At 35.2% G+C, this 13,990-nt stretch overlaps 1 protein-coding gene across 20 annotated transcripts in view; it reads left to right on the top strand.

The window, feature by feature from the left end:
- LOC123549036 (uncharacterized) overlaps positions 1-9,561 on the top strand; it is a 35,194-nt gene extending 25,633 nt beyond the window's left edge. For 19 of the 20 annotated variants that reach the window (XM_045336942.2, XM_045336925.2, XM_045336884.2 and 16 more), the window contains 4 exons: positions 508-552; positions 4,733-4,881; positions 5,573-5,822; positions 6,210-9,561. In XM_045336942.2, the coding sequence (XP_045192877.2) occupies positions 508-552; positions 4,733-4,881; positions 5,573-5,822; positions 6,210-7,531 (1,766 nt within the window). In that variant the 3' untranslated portion in view covers positions 7,532-9,561. The remainder of the gene's footprint in view (positions 1-507; positions 553-4,732; positions 4,882-5,572; positions 5,823-6,209) is intronic. The other variant, XM_045336850.2, reaches the window with a different exon arrangement.
- The last annotated feature ends 4,429 nt before the right edge of the window (positions 9,562-13,990 follow it).

Below are 13,990 nucleotides of genomic sequence, written 5' to 3'. Positions count from 1 at the left end.
TTTAGTTGGGTTTTTTTCTGGAACAAACCATATTTTAAATGAAATTGATCCAGGTCTTAAAGGGGTAAGCCTGTAGGTTTATGCACTTTTTCATCAAACTATAAAAAAAGTACTTCCATTAATTTTGTTTGTCATTGTATAAGAAAAGGAAAACAGATTGATCCATTTAGTTGTAGGCTGCACTTACATAAAAAAAGACAACACCCACATGTAGAAAAAATGTCTACTATGTTATTTTCAATTGACAGATTAAGCTCTATTTAATATCAAACTTTTAAAATTCAAATTTAAATAATTCCAATTTATACTTTTATTTTATTTAAATATATGTTATATGTTTGACATGATTTTGTGTAAGACCTGCTGTAAATTGTATATTTTCAATGTGCTTATAACTTGTAGTGTTTTTATCTTTTCCATGAACACGACTCATTAACAGCTTTTTCGTCAAAAAGTTTAAATGTCACAGTTTTTATATTTGTATGTATATACTTATTACATGTACAGACAGTTCAGCCGGCTCTCCGTGTAAGACACCAACATCATCAAAAGGTTTACAAACACATTATAGTTGATGGGTCCTGAGGATTATGATCTAGTTTTATTATGCACATCTGTCTAGATCCTGTTGTTTAATTGATGGCACTATCTAATTAGTATCTGTACATGTATGTGACATTGTCTACAATTGTGATCTCTTGAAAACAAATATTAAAATACATTACCATATTGTTGAATATTTGTTGCAACTGGATCTGGACAGATATGTTTGATGGTGTACTGTGATTTTGTTCTCATTCCTGAGACCATAACTAGTGGAAACAGGTGTTTTATTCTGTGAAGCACTTTCTGTGAATCCTTGGTCAAACATAAGTAAGGAAGCCTGGAGTTGACAAAATTTACTCTGTTTGGTTGTAACATTTACTGATTATTAGCTTTGTATTGAGAAATATGCATGAGTTTTGAAGCAAAAATATTGACAAATAAAGGAATGCAGTTTTAAACTACTGAAGAATGAGTTTATATTTGATGATACATACTTGTTTTAACTTACAAATGATAAACAGTAACACTTCTCTTGCCTCAGCATCAATGGCTAAATCATCTGACTCACTCAAGCTCCTTTCAGCTTTTAGCGATCAGTGCTTTACTTCATTTGTTCTTTAGATGGGGTAAGGTTTTTTAATGTGATAACTCACAACATCATATGACATCACAAACCAGATATGAAACTTGAAAAATATTGATTTTTGAGTTTCTGTTGTAACTTAACAAAGTTAGATTTGACTGTAAAATATATTGTCAAATAGTAGTTACTTTCCTTTTTATTTCACTGCATTGAACCACGTCTTTTGCACTGATTTAAAGATATAACTATGTTATTTAAAGATATAATTATGTCTCACATGATTTTTATGGCACTCCAGGCTTCTAAGGAAAATATATCTCGTGTGCACAACTGAGAAAAATATTGGTATTTTGTCACCTTGTTCAAGAAATAAAGGAAAGTTAAACAATAGCACATACTATCCTGTCTTCAGTAATACAATAGACTAGTATTTTTTTCAGGGATGTGTGGATTTTTAGCTCACCTGTCACGAAGTGACAAGGTGAGCTTTTGTGATCGCGTGGCGTCCGTCGTCCGTCGTCCGTGCGTCCGTCCGTCCGTCCGTCCGTAAACTTTTGCTTGTGACCACTCTAGAGGTCACATTTTTCATGGGATCTTTATGAAAGTTGGTCAGAATGTTCATCTTGATGATATCTAGGTCAAGTTCGAAACTGGGTCATGTGCGGTCAAAAACTAGGTCAGTAGATCTAAAAATAGAAAAACCTTTTGACCTCTCTAGAGGCCATATTTTTCATGAGATCTTCATGAAAATTGGTCAGAATGTTCACCTTGATGATATCTAGGTCAAGTTCGAAACTGGGTCACGTGGGTTCAAAAACTAGGTCAGTAGGTCTAAAAATAGAAAAACCTTGTGACCTCTCTAAAGGCCATACTTTTCATGAGATCTTCATGAATATTGGTCAGAATGTTCACCTTGATGATACCTAGGTCAAGTTTGAAACTGGGTCACGTGGGGTCAAAAACTAGGTCAGTAGGTCTAAAAATAGAAAAACCTTGTGACCTCTCTAGAGACCATATTTTTCATGAGATCTTCATGAATATTGGTCAGAATGTTCACCTTGATGATACCTAGGTCAAGTTCGAAACTGGCTCACGTGGGGTCAAAAACTAGGTCAGTAGGTCTAAAAATAGAAAAACCTTGTGACCTCTGTAGAGGCCATATTTCTCAATGGATCTTCATGAAAAATGGTCAGAATGTTCACCTTGATGATATCTAGGTCAAGTTTGAAACTGGGTCACGTACAGTCAATAACTAGGTCAGTAGATCTAAAAATAAAACCTTGTGACCTCTTTAGAGGCCATATTTTTCAAGAGATCTTCATGAAAATTGGTCAGAATGTTGACCTTGATGATATCTAGGTCAAGATCGAAACTGGGTTACGTGCGGTCAAAAACTAGGTCAGTAGGTCTAAAAATAGAAAAATCTTGTGATGTCTCTAGAGGCCATATTTCTCAAGTGATCTTCATGAAAATTAGTGAGAATGTTCAGCTTGATGATATCTAGGTCAAGTTCGTAACTGGGTCATGTGCGGTCAAAAACTAGGTCAGTAGGTCGAAAAATAGAAAAACCTTGTGACCTCTCTAGAGGCCATATTTTTCACGAGATCTTCATGAATATTGGTGAGAATGTTCACCTTGATGATATCTAGGTCAAGTTTAAAGGTGGGTCACATGCCTTCAAAAACTAGGTCATTAGGTCAAATAATAGAAAAACCTTGTGACCTTTCTAGAGGTCATATTTTTCAATGGATCTTCATGAAAATTGGTCAGAATTTTTTATCTTGATGATATCTAGGTCACATGTGCTCAAAAACTAGGTCACTGTGTCAAATAATAGAAATAACTAGGTCATACTCATTTCAGCACTGGGTCATTCGGGGATAGGTGAGCGATTCAGGACCATCATGGTCCTCTTGTTTACTTTTGTTTGTAATACTAACAAAACCATTCCCATCAAATGTTTGAGACCACCATACTTTTACTTTATCTACCATCTCTGAACATGCTACAACTTATTGTCTTGTTGCAACAGAATCACTATACAAGTCGAAAGATTTCCTGCGGTCAGAAGTTATACCAGGCTAAAAAGTAACTTATGAGTGAATATCGTACTTGTTTTTTTATCATACCATTACGCTTTACATAGGAAAAATAATTCCATTCTACATGTTGTACAAGTAGACCTATGAAATATATATTTCTTAATTCTGAAAGTTATTTTTCTGAGCAAAAAGTAACTATATTTCCCTTTCATGTATGGCATAACTTTTAGCTCAACAGGCCACATTCCTTGACTATTGAAATACTTTACTACAACTATTACAAATGTGATTCATGCCTTCACTTGGACTTAATTGACATATAGAGCAAAAAAAAAACACAACAACAACAACAACAAAAAACTCAAGACCATAATCCATGAAATTAAACAAAGAGGAATCTTAAAAATCCCTTATCCACAACTAGGTATCAATATTGATCACCGCTGAAAGTTTGAATAAGTTATATAAAATAATAAATAAGGAATTCAGGTCACAAGACTTTCTCTATATATATCATACAGAGTGCCAGCTTCATTGCAATAACGGCGTTCCATAAATGCGATTAAGCCAATCGCAAACCGGTAAAATATCACGTGAAATCGCCCAGTCTCCATGTGCTTTAATACTTGTTGCATTCCAATATACCTGCGGCCTCCAGGCCGCAGGTAATAATACATATTGTTCTACCTCGTATTGTTCAAACATAGACCGCTCAGACTCTCAAGGTTTATCACTGGTTGAGAAGAGTTATTGTAGCATATAGAACTGTTTTCCACTTAAACGTGAAAACTTGTCTTCATATTGACAATCAGTCTTTAGCTAAAATTGTCAAGCTGTATTATGTTTCAGAAAAAGAAGTTGGACTGTATACTGTAAAATCATTTAATTTTGTGGGCATGAATTTTCGTGGTTTTGGTCAAAAAGGCAATTTCTTGGGGATATGAATTCGTGGATTTCAACTTTTGAACATAAAATGAATGGGAGTTTTACTTTTTTGTTGGAATAAAATTTCGAGGATTGACTCAACCACGAAAATTAGTCCCCCACAAATATTAATGATTTCACAGTATAAGAAATGAGAAATGAAATGCAGATAATACACAATCAGAGAGTTTCCCTTGACATAGACCAAACATAGCTAAAAATATAGAATGCTGTATTAGGGATTTATACGTACATTTTTTTTATAATGTAAACAGGTTCCATTAGTCTACAGTCATATGAAAATTAGGAATTGAACCAGGCATTTGTTGGCAGATTCTGTATGTTGTGTTTAGTTAAGTCATGAAAAGGTTCTTTTAAGTGGAACAACTTTGAATTTATCTAATCCTGAAAGTTGCTTATGGGGAACAGGTTGATATTGGTATAGAATCTAACAATACTGGTAAGGTAAACTGACTGCCATATATACACATTTGTATTACTGAAATACTGTTGAAAAACAGCTCTAAATCCAGCTAAGCTAACACACTTCTGTGCATGTCACTTTTGCATAACTCTTTTTATGGTTTTATTGTTCGGCTGTTGAAAAGTTTGGTAATTTTAACTATGCTCTTTTCAGGGCCAGTACCTACTCCACCTACCAGTGTTAGAAGCACGGAGACTCCCGGCTCAGACCATGGTACAACAATTCGGGTGAATGTTCCATCACAAGCCTCAGCTCGCAGTGGCAGTGAAAAAGGGGAAAAAAGAAGGGAAAGTCCAACTAGGGTACTTCTTTTTTCTGTATTATAGATGTCAAACTTCTGTTCTTGGCAAATGTCGTAAAACAATTAACCGTCAAACGGGGCTAAGGACTTGTAATTTTTAAGACAATTTTTTGTCGATTAAAAATTTGTTATCAAAGTCTAGGGATAGCTTAATCAAAATTCATATTCAGTCTAGTGAATTTATGAATAATTAAATGGTTTGTTCTGTTATTAAACATCTAGAATTGAGATCTGTCAACTGAGAGGGAGATCTTAACAGCAGTAGGAGGATTCCTTGTCTGGGGGAATGGAGCTTTACTTTGACCCAAAAATAATGAAATTTTAAACCTGACAACTCGGATCTATTGATAGCTTCTATATGTAACAAAATTTAGTAATAAGATCTTTACATAATTATCCATCTCCCTGCAGATTTAATTTTGTTGATTCCTACTTGCAGGTTATTCAAATAAAGAATATCATACAAAAGTTTCATGATTAATGCCCTATTTTATTTTTGCCCAGTTGTAAAGGTTCAAATCAGGCTAAAGTTAGTTAATAGGCACTGGTTTCATATGAGAAGGAGTGATGCTGATGCTAGTGAAATGTGAAACCTTATAGTGGGGAACCTCTTAACAATTGCTTCTGTCTTAAAAGTCTGGTTAAATCTTGGATTTTTATATGTTTTATAGTATTCTTCTATTCTTTTATAGGGCAGCCCAGTTCATCCATTACATGCTGTTTCCCCTACATACTCAACCAGAGTTCCTAATGCACCGGCTGGCACACCGGCAACATTCCCAATGTCACCTACCAAGTCTGCTCCTCTGCTGCGGGACATGACGGGATCCACCATGGCTAATACACCACAAGAGTGGCCACCGAGAGACAAGTTGAACTCGCCTTTACAGATACTCAGAGCACCTGTCAATACACCAGGCAGTCTGGCACAAGAAGCATCAGGTTCAGTCAATTTTCATCCTTTTTAAAGACATCCAATTGATATCTTTATCTAAAATATTTTATATTAACAGTATAAACTTGTTAATTTCATGTTTACATGAACTATATATATTATTTGTTCATGTTTTCAAAGATGAAATTTGGGTCTAGTTTACTTTTTAACTTTTAACCTTTTAACTGCAGGATTTTAACACCAAAAAATTAACAGATTTGATATACATTTTTTGTAGTACCTGCCTTGGCAAAATTAAATGAATTCACAGTATGATTTTATGCTTTTGTGCTACCTATATTAACTTTATGTTGTGTGTTTTTGTCTTTGGAGATATAAAAATAGTTATCATTTCATTTTTTTGTTGTAGCCAATAATTTGTTGTTTAATTCCAGGTCTTCACACCATCCATGAATCTGGAACTGTCAATGAAGGAGATGATCTTGCACATCCCGTGTCTCGAGGCAGAAGTGTGAGGTTTGAGATCCCAGAAATACCTCCACCTCCTTCCTCACCACAGTTATCGGAAGATGGTCAGAAAGAGGCAAGCAGGAATGCTGTAACTGTAAATACTAATATTCCACAGGAAACACCTTCAACAAGCTCAAACAAGCCACCATCTGGTGTAACAATCAGAACAACAGCAACCACTGTTAACACTTCAACCTTGCAGGCTGAAAATTCATTCATAAGGTCTTATACTGGTCCAGTAAGGGAAATTTCTCTTATATCATCACCGGAGCCCTGGCCCCAGGTACAAGATGCAGACTTTGAGGAAGCCCCTGTTCCTTCTCCTGAGACGACATTACACGAGACTCCCCGAGAAACTCCTCAAACTTTAGAGCCATTGGAATCAGAAACAAAATCTGAAAATGAAAACCAGTCTAAAAATGCACAGGAAGTAGTTGTTGAAGAAGAAAAAACTGAGCCCAGTGAAAAGAAAGAAAAAGATAGTGAGTATGTGAATAAAACTGAGGACCAGTCAGCTGTTGTGAAAAAGATGATGGAAGAATCACGTAAAGCCGAGTCGCCAGCACCACCACCACCTTCACCAGAGGCAAAGGAAGACAGCCAGATAATCATAAATAAACCAAACAGTACAATGACTACTCTAGTAGAAGAGGAAGAAACTGCTAATGCACCTGATAATGAAGTATCAATGACAGTAATGCAGATTTCTCCAAAAGGGCCCATGATTAAAGGCGGGCAAAAATCTCACAACCGTCAGATTGATACATTCCAGAACATTGATATACCTGCCGAGTTTGACCTTGATTATGTTCATCCACATGTTCAGGAACCAACAACAGACACTATTGTTGAGGAACCAGAACCTGCAGAAGATGACGCCAAATCAGCGCGGACCTATGCCCTTTCAGTTCAGAGCACTCTTGCCAACCGTACTATATCTGAGCAAGCCCATTCAGAGGTTTCTAGTTCGTTTATTGAACCAGCTATATCTCAAGCCTCTCAGGGCCCTGCTCTGTCTGAAGATTTCTCAGAAAAGCGAGAAAATTCTGAACTGTTTGGTGACTGGTCTGGAATGGTAATTGGGTCATCTGATGGTCAAAACACTCAGGCAATGTTGAGTTCAGATAAACCGGATATGACTGAAGATGGCGGTGATCATGAAGGTTTTAAGGAAGATTTGAGACAAGAGTTTGAGAAAATTAAGCAAGAAATAGACTCTTCCAAAGACAGCACTGAAAAAAGTTAAAACAATTATATTCCAGTACTGAAAAAATTTAATATTGATTTTCAAGTATATTTTAAATAAGATTCTTTCACGTTACCTGTTGTTTAGATATGTTTTGTAGAAGCTGACAAAAGGGTTTATACAAAGTGCTTGTAAAAAGTGTTTTTATTTTCATATGGAATCAATTTTTTTGTTATTAGAATATAAATTGTACAGATGTTACTTTTTTGTTAAGTTTATGAAAGATCATGTCTGTGATAATATATTTCTTAATGATACAAAAAGTATTTTTCTGTACTTTTTACCAGAAGCATTTATATAACAGTGCATGTACATATTATTTGTATCATACAAGTTTTGTGATCTTTTGTTAGAAAATGAAAACCTATTGATGTACAGATTTATCACATTTTACACAATGCCACTGAATGTTTGTTCACATTTTTTGTATTTTGTTGTTTTGCACAGAAACCACAGAAGTGTGTATAATGGAATCTTCTGGGGTCTAGTGATATGTAGCTCCTTTCAGTAGATTCTATTTGCACAAAATGTTTCATTTCAAACTGATATTTTTTCTTAGAGAAAACACTATAAAATCAGATTTTAGTTTTGCTAAATATTAAATTGGAATCAATCAGCATGGTACACTACTAGAATGTCTGTGCTATGAGACATGCAAGGCTGCTTATAACAATGATAACACTTTTGCAAGTATTTATTTTGAAATTCATGGAAACAGTCAGCAAATATAGTGAAAATAAAGCTGAAGTGAAAATTTCTGATCTTACAGTACCTGTCTGTACTGAGAAACTTTCAACTGTTTAACTATATTACAGGTTAGAGCATTTCTTAGGTTATAAATCTCTATTGACTTCTCCTGTGCATTTACACATCACATTATACCAGTTTGTCCAATCTCCGGTTCTAGGATAACTTGTTTTATGAAAAGAGTTGGAACCTCTGTATTAACCTTGCATGATCGTAAGAGGTGCCCACTTGATTTTGCTGTATCTCTGATGAAATTCCATTCTGTTACGAAAACTATAAAACAACAATTCATTTCTAAAGTACAGTCACTGAAACATGTTTCTGAGGTTATATAATTTATTTAGAGTTCATAGATAGTAGAATTGTTTTATTAATGTACACATTATTCTTAGAATTCATTTATATGTGCAATCAAGACTGACTTGTGTTATTTATACCATACTTAACAATCTACTGTTTATGTGTTTTGTTATATTGTTGTGAGTGGATTCCGTCTTTTTTTTGTTGTTAGAAAATGCATTCACAGATACATTGTAGTTTAAAATTGGAAAACTGAGATTTGTACAAATATTTATCTTGAAAATTATATGAAGCTATACATTTTCTATTCTTAACGGCATCCTGTGAAACTGAGTTGTATGTAGGACATTTATATCCTGGGCACTCTAGTTCATAATGTTTTTTGAAGAGTAACCATTGGTTAATTATGTCATGGGCTTGAGATGCAGGTTGTTTGCATGAAATGATAAAAATTACGTAGCGTGCACAAAATATTATGTCATACATATTACTTGGAAAATTATTTTCGTGTGTCCAGGCTCTAGATTTCCATGTAAGATTGTCTTCTTGTAATATTAACATACATTACAATATTTTTAAAGGAATTCTACATTTTATCGAATAGTATTGTACAGTGAATGTATATTGGGTAATTCTTGCTATAATTCCACAATTTCTTACACAATAGACATAGACGTGCAGTTATGAACTAATGCTTCATACTTGGTTATGTTTTTGTAGACAATGCAGCCAAGTATTCTTGAATGTTGTGAATTTGCATGTTGCTCCATTTGCAGGCGTTAGCAGAAATTTAACCATAACAGAATTGCCCAAGGAACAGTAAAAACACTGCAAAAAATTGTTGATTCTTTCTTGAAACAAGAAATGATATGTTTTAATCACAATTGTCTGTCTTACCTTGCTACAAAGATTATTGTCATGAAAATTGTAATACAGTTGTACATGTTTTTGTACTATATTAATAAAATGCATGCGACTTATTATGTTTTGTCATATTTCTTATATTAATTTAAACCTTTATTGGCTCATTAATTTATCGAGGGTGAGCTGTTGTGATAACCATTCATCTGTTTTCCTGACTGTAAACAGTTTTACTGTTAGCAAATTAGAGACCTCACTTCTTGAGCCGTCCAGATGAAAGCTGTATATGAAATGTATATGGCCACAAGATCTCGGTCATGGTTGATAATAGGCAAAGTTCCTGTAGTAACAAGAGTTGTGGCCCTTAAATAAGTCAACATTCCCATATTTCAAGTTAAAAAGTTAGAGAACTGATTTCTCAAACTAATCTTATGAAGCCTTCATAGAATGTTTGTGGTCAGGTGTAGCATATCAACACGGCCCAACTTCATTTGCCCAAACTCGTATTGCTGAAATAACCACAACAGCTTGAACTTCATGTCCGGTCCAAGCTAAACCCTATATAAATACATATTGTTTTATCTCTGATCTCTTGAGGACTGATATTTCAAGCTCATGAATCGTGCCTCCAGTCCTAACAATCACATTACAGAGTGGATCAACCTTTTTCTCTCAAACAACAAAAGGCGAATATCAATTATTGACAATCGGCACATTTCTGTAATGCTAACTTTTTACATACACCTCATGAATTGGTATTTAAACTTTCAATAAATTAGACATATTCATCTGCTGTACTGCTTGAAGTTGTTTTCAGTTTTTATATAATAATTATGCCACACTTAGGACAAGAGGGTAAATTGTTTTGCTCGCCGGCTGGCCTATTGGGCAGTAGACCATTTGGTTTCTGATCATTACCTAGAGAATGTTTGGTCTGATAAAGGTCAAAATTCTTAGGTTGACAACCTGTGGTCAGTATAGGTTAGAGACCACCAATTGTTTTCCCATAGATTTACATTGTAACATTATATATGGCGTGTACAGCCAGAAACATATATATCTAATTACAAGTTTTTCAAGAACTATCTTAGTTCTACCAAAATATCTGACGAAAAACATGAATAGTGATTATTTAAGTAATTTTAGTGTGAATGAGATGACCCCCTGTTTACATCATTGACATGGCAGGAGAAATTCGTTTGATAAAACTTTTTTAAATACACATAAAATGTAGCAAATTTTGTCAAAATATATAATAAAATACTGTAAATGCAGTGAAAAAATATCAATTTTGAAAAAATAATCACTTCCTGGGTTTGTTTACATGACTGACCAATCAGAACGCACAGACGTTGCCTTATTCCCAGGTATACACTTACCTCATTCCCAGTAAGATCCCTGTACTTTTTTGAAATGGAGGTCAGTAGGTCAAAGTGAAGATGAGACTGAAAATAGGTTCTGCCCAATAACTAGAGACTGCTTGGTCTCGTAACAGTCAAACTTCCAATAATTGTCTGTGGTCAGTAGGTGATCCATATTGTTTTGGTGATCACATCCTTGCATGGACATGTCTCGAGTTTTTTTGTTGTTGACAACTTCTCATAAACCACTTGATGGATCTTCACCAAACTTTGCCTTATGCATTCATACATGGACCTCTCACATCAGCAATTCATGCAATATTAGGTACATACTAGACAAGATAAATAACTTGTTAATCTCTGACTTCTATGTGCAACCATCACCTTTATGAAAAAAATTTGTGCAGTCATTCAAGTACACATCCATCCATAAAAATGTTACATATTAGACAAGAAAGAAAGACATATTAAAATCTTTATCCCCTATATATAACCTTCGCCTTTGAGCCAGGGATCTGATATGTGCATATGACATTATGTCTTGTTATAATTTTTTTCCAAATTACTTTAAGGTATTAGGCCCATAACAGAGTACCTCCTTTTTGAAGAGTATTCAATTCCTACCATAAACCTACTTTGACTGCAATTTTCAGGGGGTGTAGGTTCAAGCCCCACTGGGACCAAAGTTTTTTTTCCTTATTTTCCTTTTTTACTCACCAGAGCGCAAAGTGCTCAAGGTGAGCTATTGTGACAGGTCATTGTCAGGCGTCCATCACGCGTTGTGTGTCAACATTTGCCTTGTGAACACAAGAGGCCTAATTTGTGACCCAATCTTTATGAAACTTGGTCAGAATGTTAGTGTTGATTATTTCTAGGTCAAGTTCGAAAATGGATCATGTGGGGTCAAAAACTAGGTCAGTAGGCCAGATCAATGGAAAAGCTTGTGAACACTCTAGAGGCCACATTTGTGACCCAATCTTAATGAAACTTGGTCAGAATGTTAGTCTTGATGTTCTCTAGGTCAAGTTTGAAACTGGGTCATGTTCGGTCAAAAACTAGGTCAGTAGGCCAGATCAAAGGAAAAGCTTGTGAACACTCTAGAAGCCACAGTTGTAGCCCAATATTTATGGAACTTAGTCAGAATATTTGTCTTGATGATTTCTAGGTCAAGTTCTAATCTGGGTCATGTAAGGTCAAAAACTAGCTCACCCGGTCAAATCAAAGGAAAAGCTTGTGAACACTCTTCAGGCCACAGTTGTGACCCAATCTTTATGAAATTTGGTCAGAATGTTTGTCTAAATGAGTTCTAGGTCAGTTTTGAAACTGGGTCATGTGGGGTCAAAAACTAGGTCAGTAGGCCAGATCAAAGGAAAAGCTTGTGAACACTCTAAGGCCACAGTTTTGATCTAATATTTATGAAACTTTGTCAGAATGTTTGCCTTGATGATCTCTAGGTCAGTTTTGAAACTGGGTCATGTGGGGTCAAAAACTAGGTCATAAGGCCAGATCAAAGGAAAAGCTTGTGAACACCCTAGAGGCCACAGATGTGACTCAATCTTTATGAAACTTTGTCAGAATGTTTGTCTTGATGATCTTTAGGTCAAATTTTAATCTGGGTCATTTGGGGTCAAAAAATATGTCACATGGTCTAATCAAAGGAAAAGCTTGTAAACACTCTAAAGACAACAGTTGTGGCCCAATATTTATGGAACTTAGTCAGAATATTTGTCTTGATGATTTCTAGGTCAAGTTCTAATCCGTGTCATGTAGGGTCAAAAACTAGCTCACCCGGTCAAATCAAAGGAAAAGCTTGGGAACACTCTTTTGGCCACAGTTGTGACCCATTCTTTATGAAATTTGGTCAGAATGTTTGTCTAAATGAGTTCTAGGTCAGTTTTGAAACTGGGTCATGTGGGGTCAAAAACTAGGTCAGTAGGCCAGATCAAAGGAATAGCTTGTGAACACCCTAGAGGCCACAGTTTTGACTCAATCTTTATGAAATTTGGTCAGAATGTTTCTCTTAATGATCTCTAGGTTAAGTTTTAATCTGGGTCATTTGGGGTCAAAAAATATGCCACATGGTCTAATCAAAGGAAAAGTTTGTAAACACTCTAAAGGCAACAGTTGTGACTCAATCTTATTGACACTTGGTCAGAGTGTTTGTCTTGATGATCTCTAGGTTAAATTCATAACTGGGTCAGTAGGCCAGATCAACTCTGGTGAGCAATATAGGGCCACCATGGCCCTCTTGTTTCTTGTAAGTTTTTACTTGTTTCAAGACTTATTATTGATCTATTGTACAAAAGTGGAAAAATTTCATTTGATAAGCAATTTCTTGCTGTTCAAAGTGAATTTAGCTCTGAAACAGACGGGGAAGAGTTAGACATCTTTGAAAATACCGAGTTCCATGCGATAAAAGTTCTCTATTTTGCCTTCATTCTTTAGATTACATATTTTGGAAGAAATGTAGGTAGGTTTAACTTCTGCCCCAAGGTTATTATCACCCGCCAATGAAATCAGGAGTGGGGTATTGAAATGGCGTTTCCATGCGTCTGTCCGCAGCCATTTCTCAGTAACTAGCAGGTAGAATTTCATGAAACTTGAAATAAACATGAACCAACATACTGCGATGATGCCCGTTAATTTTTTTTTTTTTTGACTGGTCAATTTCCCTTAGGGTTATTGCCCTTGATTTAATAAAAAATGCCCAAAAATGTCTGTCCGCAGCCATTTCTCAGTAACTATCAGGTAGAATTTCATAAAACTTGAAATAAACATGCACCAACATACTGCGATGAAGCCCGTTTGTTTTTTTTTTGGATTGGTTAATTTCCCCTAGAGTTATTGCCCTTGATTTAATGAAAAATCCACGTCTGAAGCCATTTCTCAGTAATAAGCTGGTAGAATTTCATGAAACTTAAAATAAATATGAACCAACATACTTCGATGATGCGTGTCATTTTTTTCAATTGGTCAATTTTCCTTAGAGTTTATTGCCCTTTAATTATTTAAAAATCTACAGATTTGTACATAACAAACCAACCAATTGGTAGGATTTCATTAAACTTCTTTCATTCTTTTTCATGAAAATTTATTACAAGAAACGCGGCAATGCCACGAAACCAGGTTTTCAACACTTTTCATAAGAATAAACAAGAGTGCCAGAATGTCACAATATACGCCCGTCACA

The sequence above is a fragment of the Mercenaria mercenaria genome, chromosome 15, assembly GCF_021730395.1.
Source record: "Mercenaria mercenaria strain notata chromosome 15, MADL_Memer_1, whole genome shotgun sequence".
Classification (NCBI taxonomy): Eukaryota; Metazoa; Mollusca; class Bivalvia; order Venerida; family Veneridae; genus Mercenaria; species Mercenaria mercenaria.
This window is presented reverse-complemented; position numbering and strand designations above follow the sequence as displayed.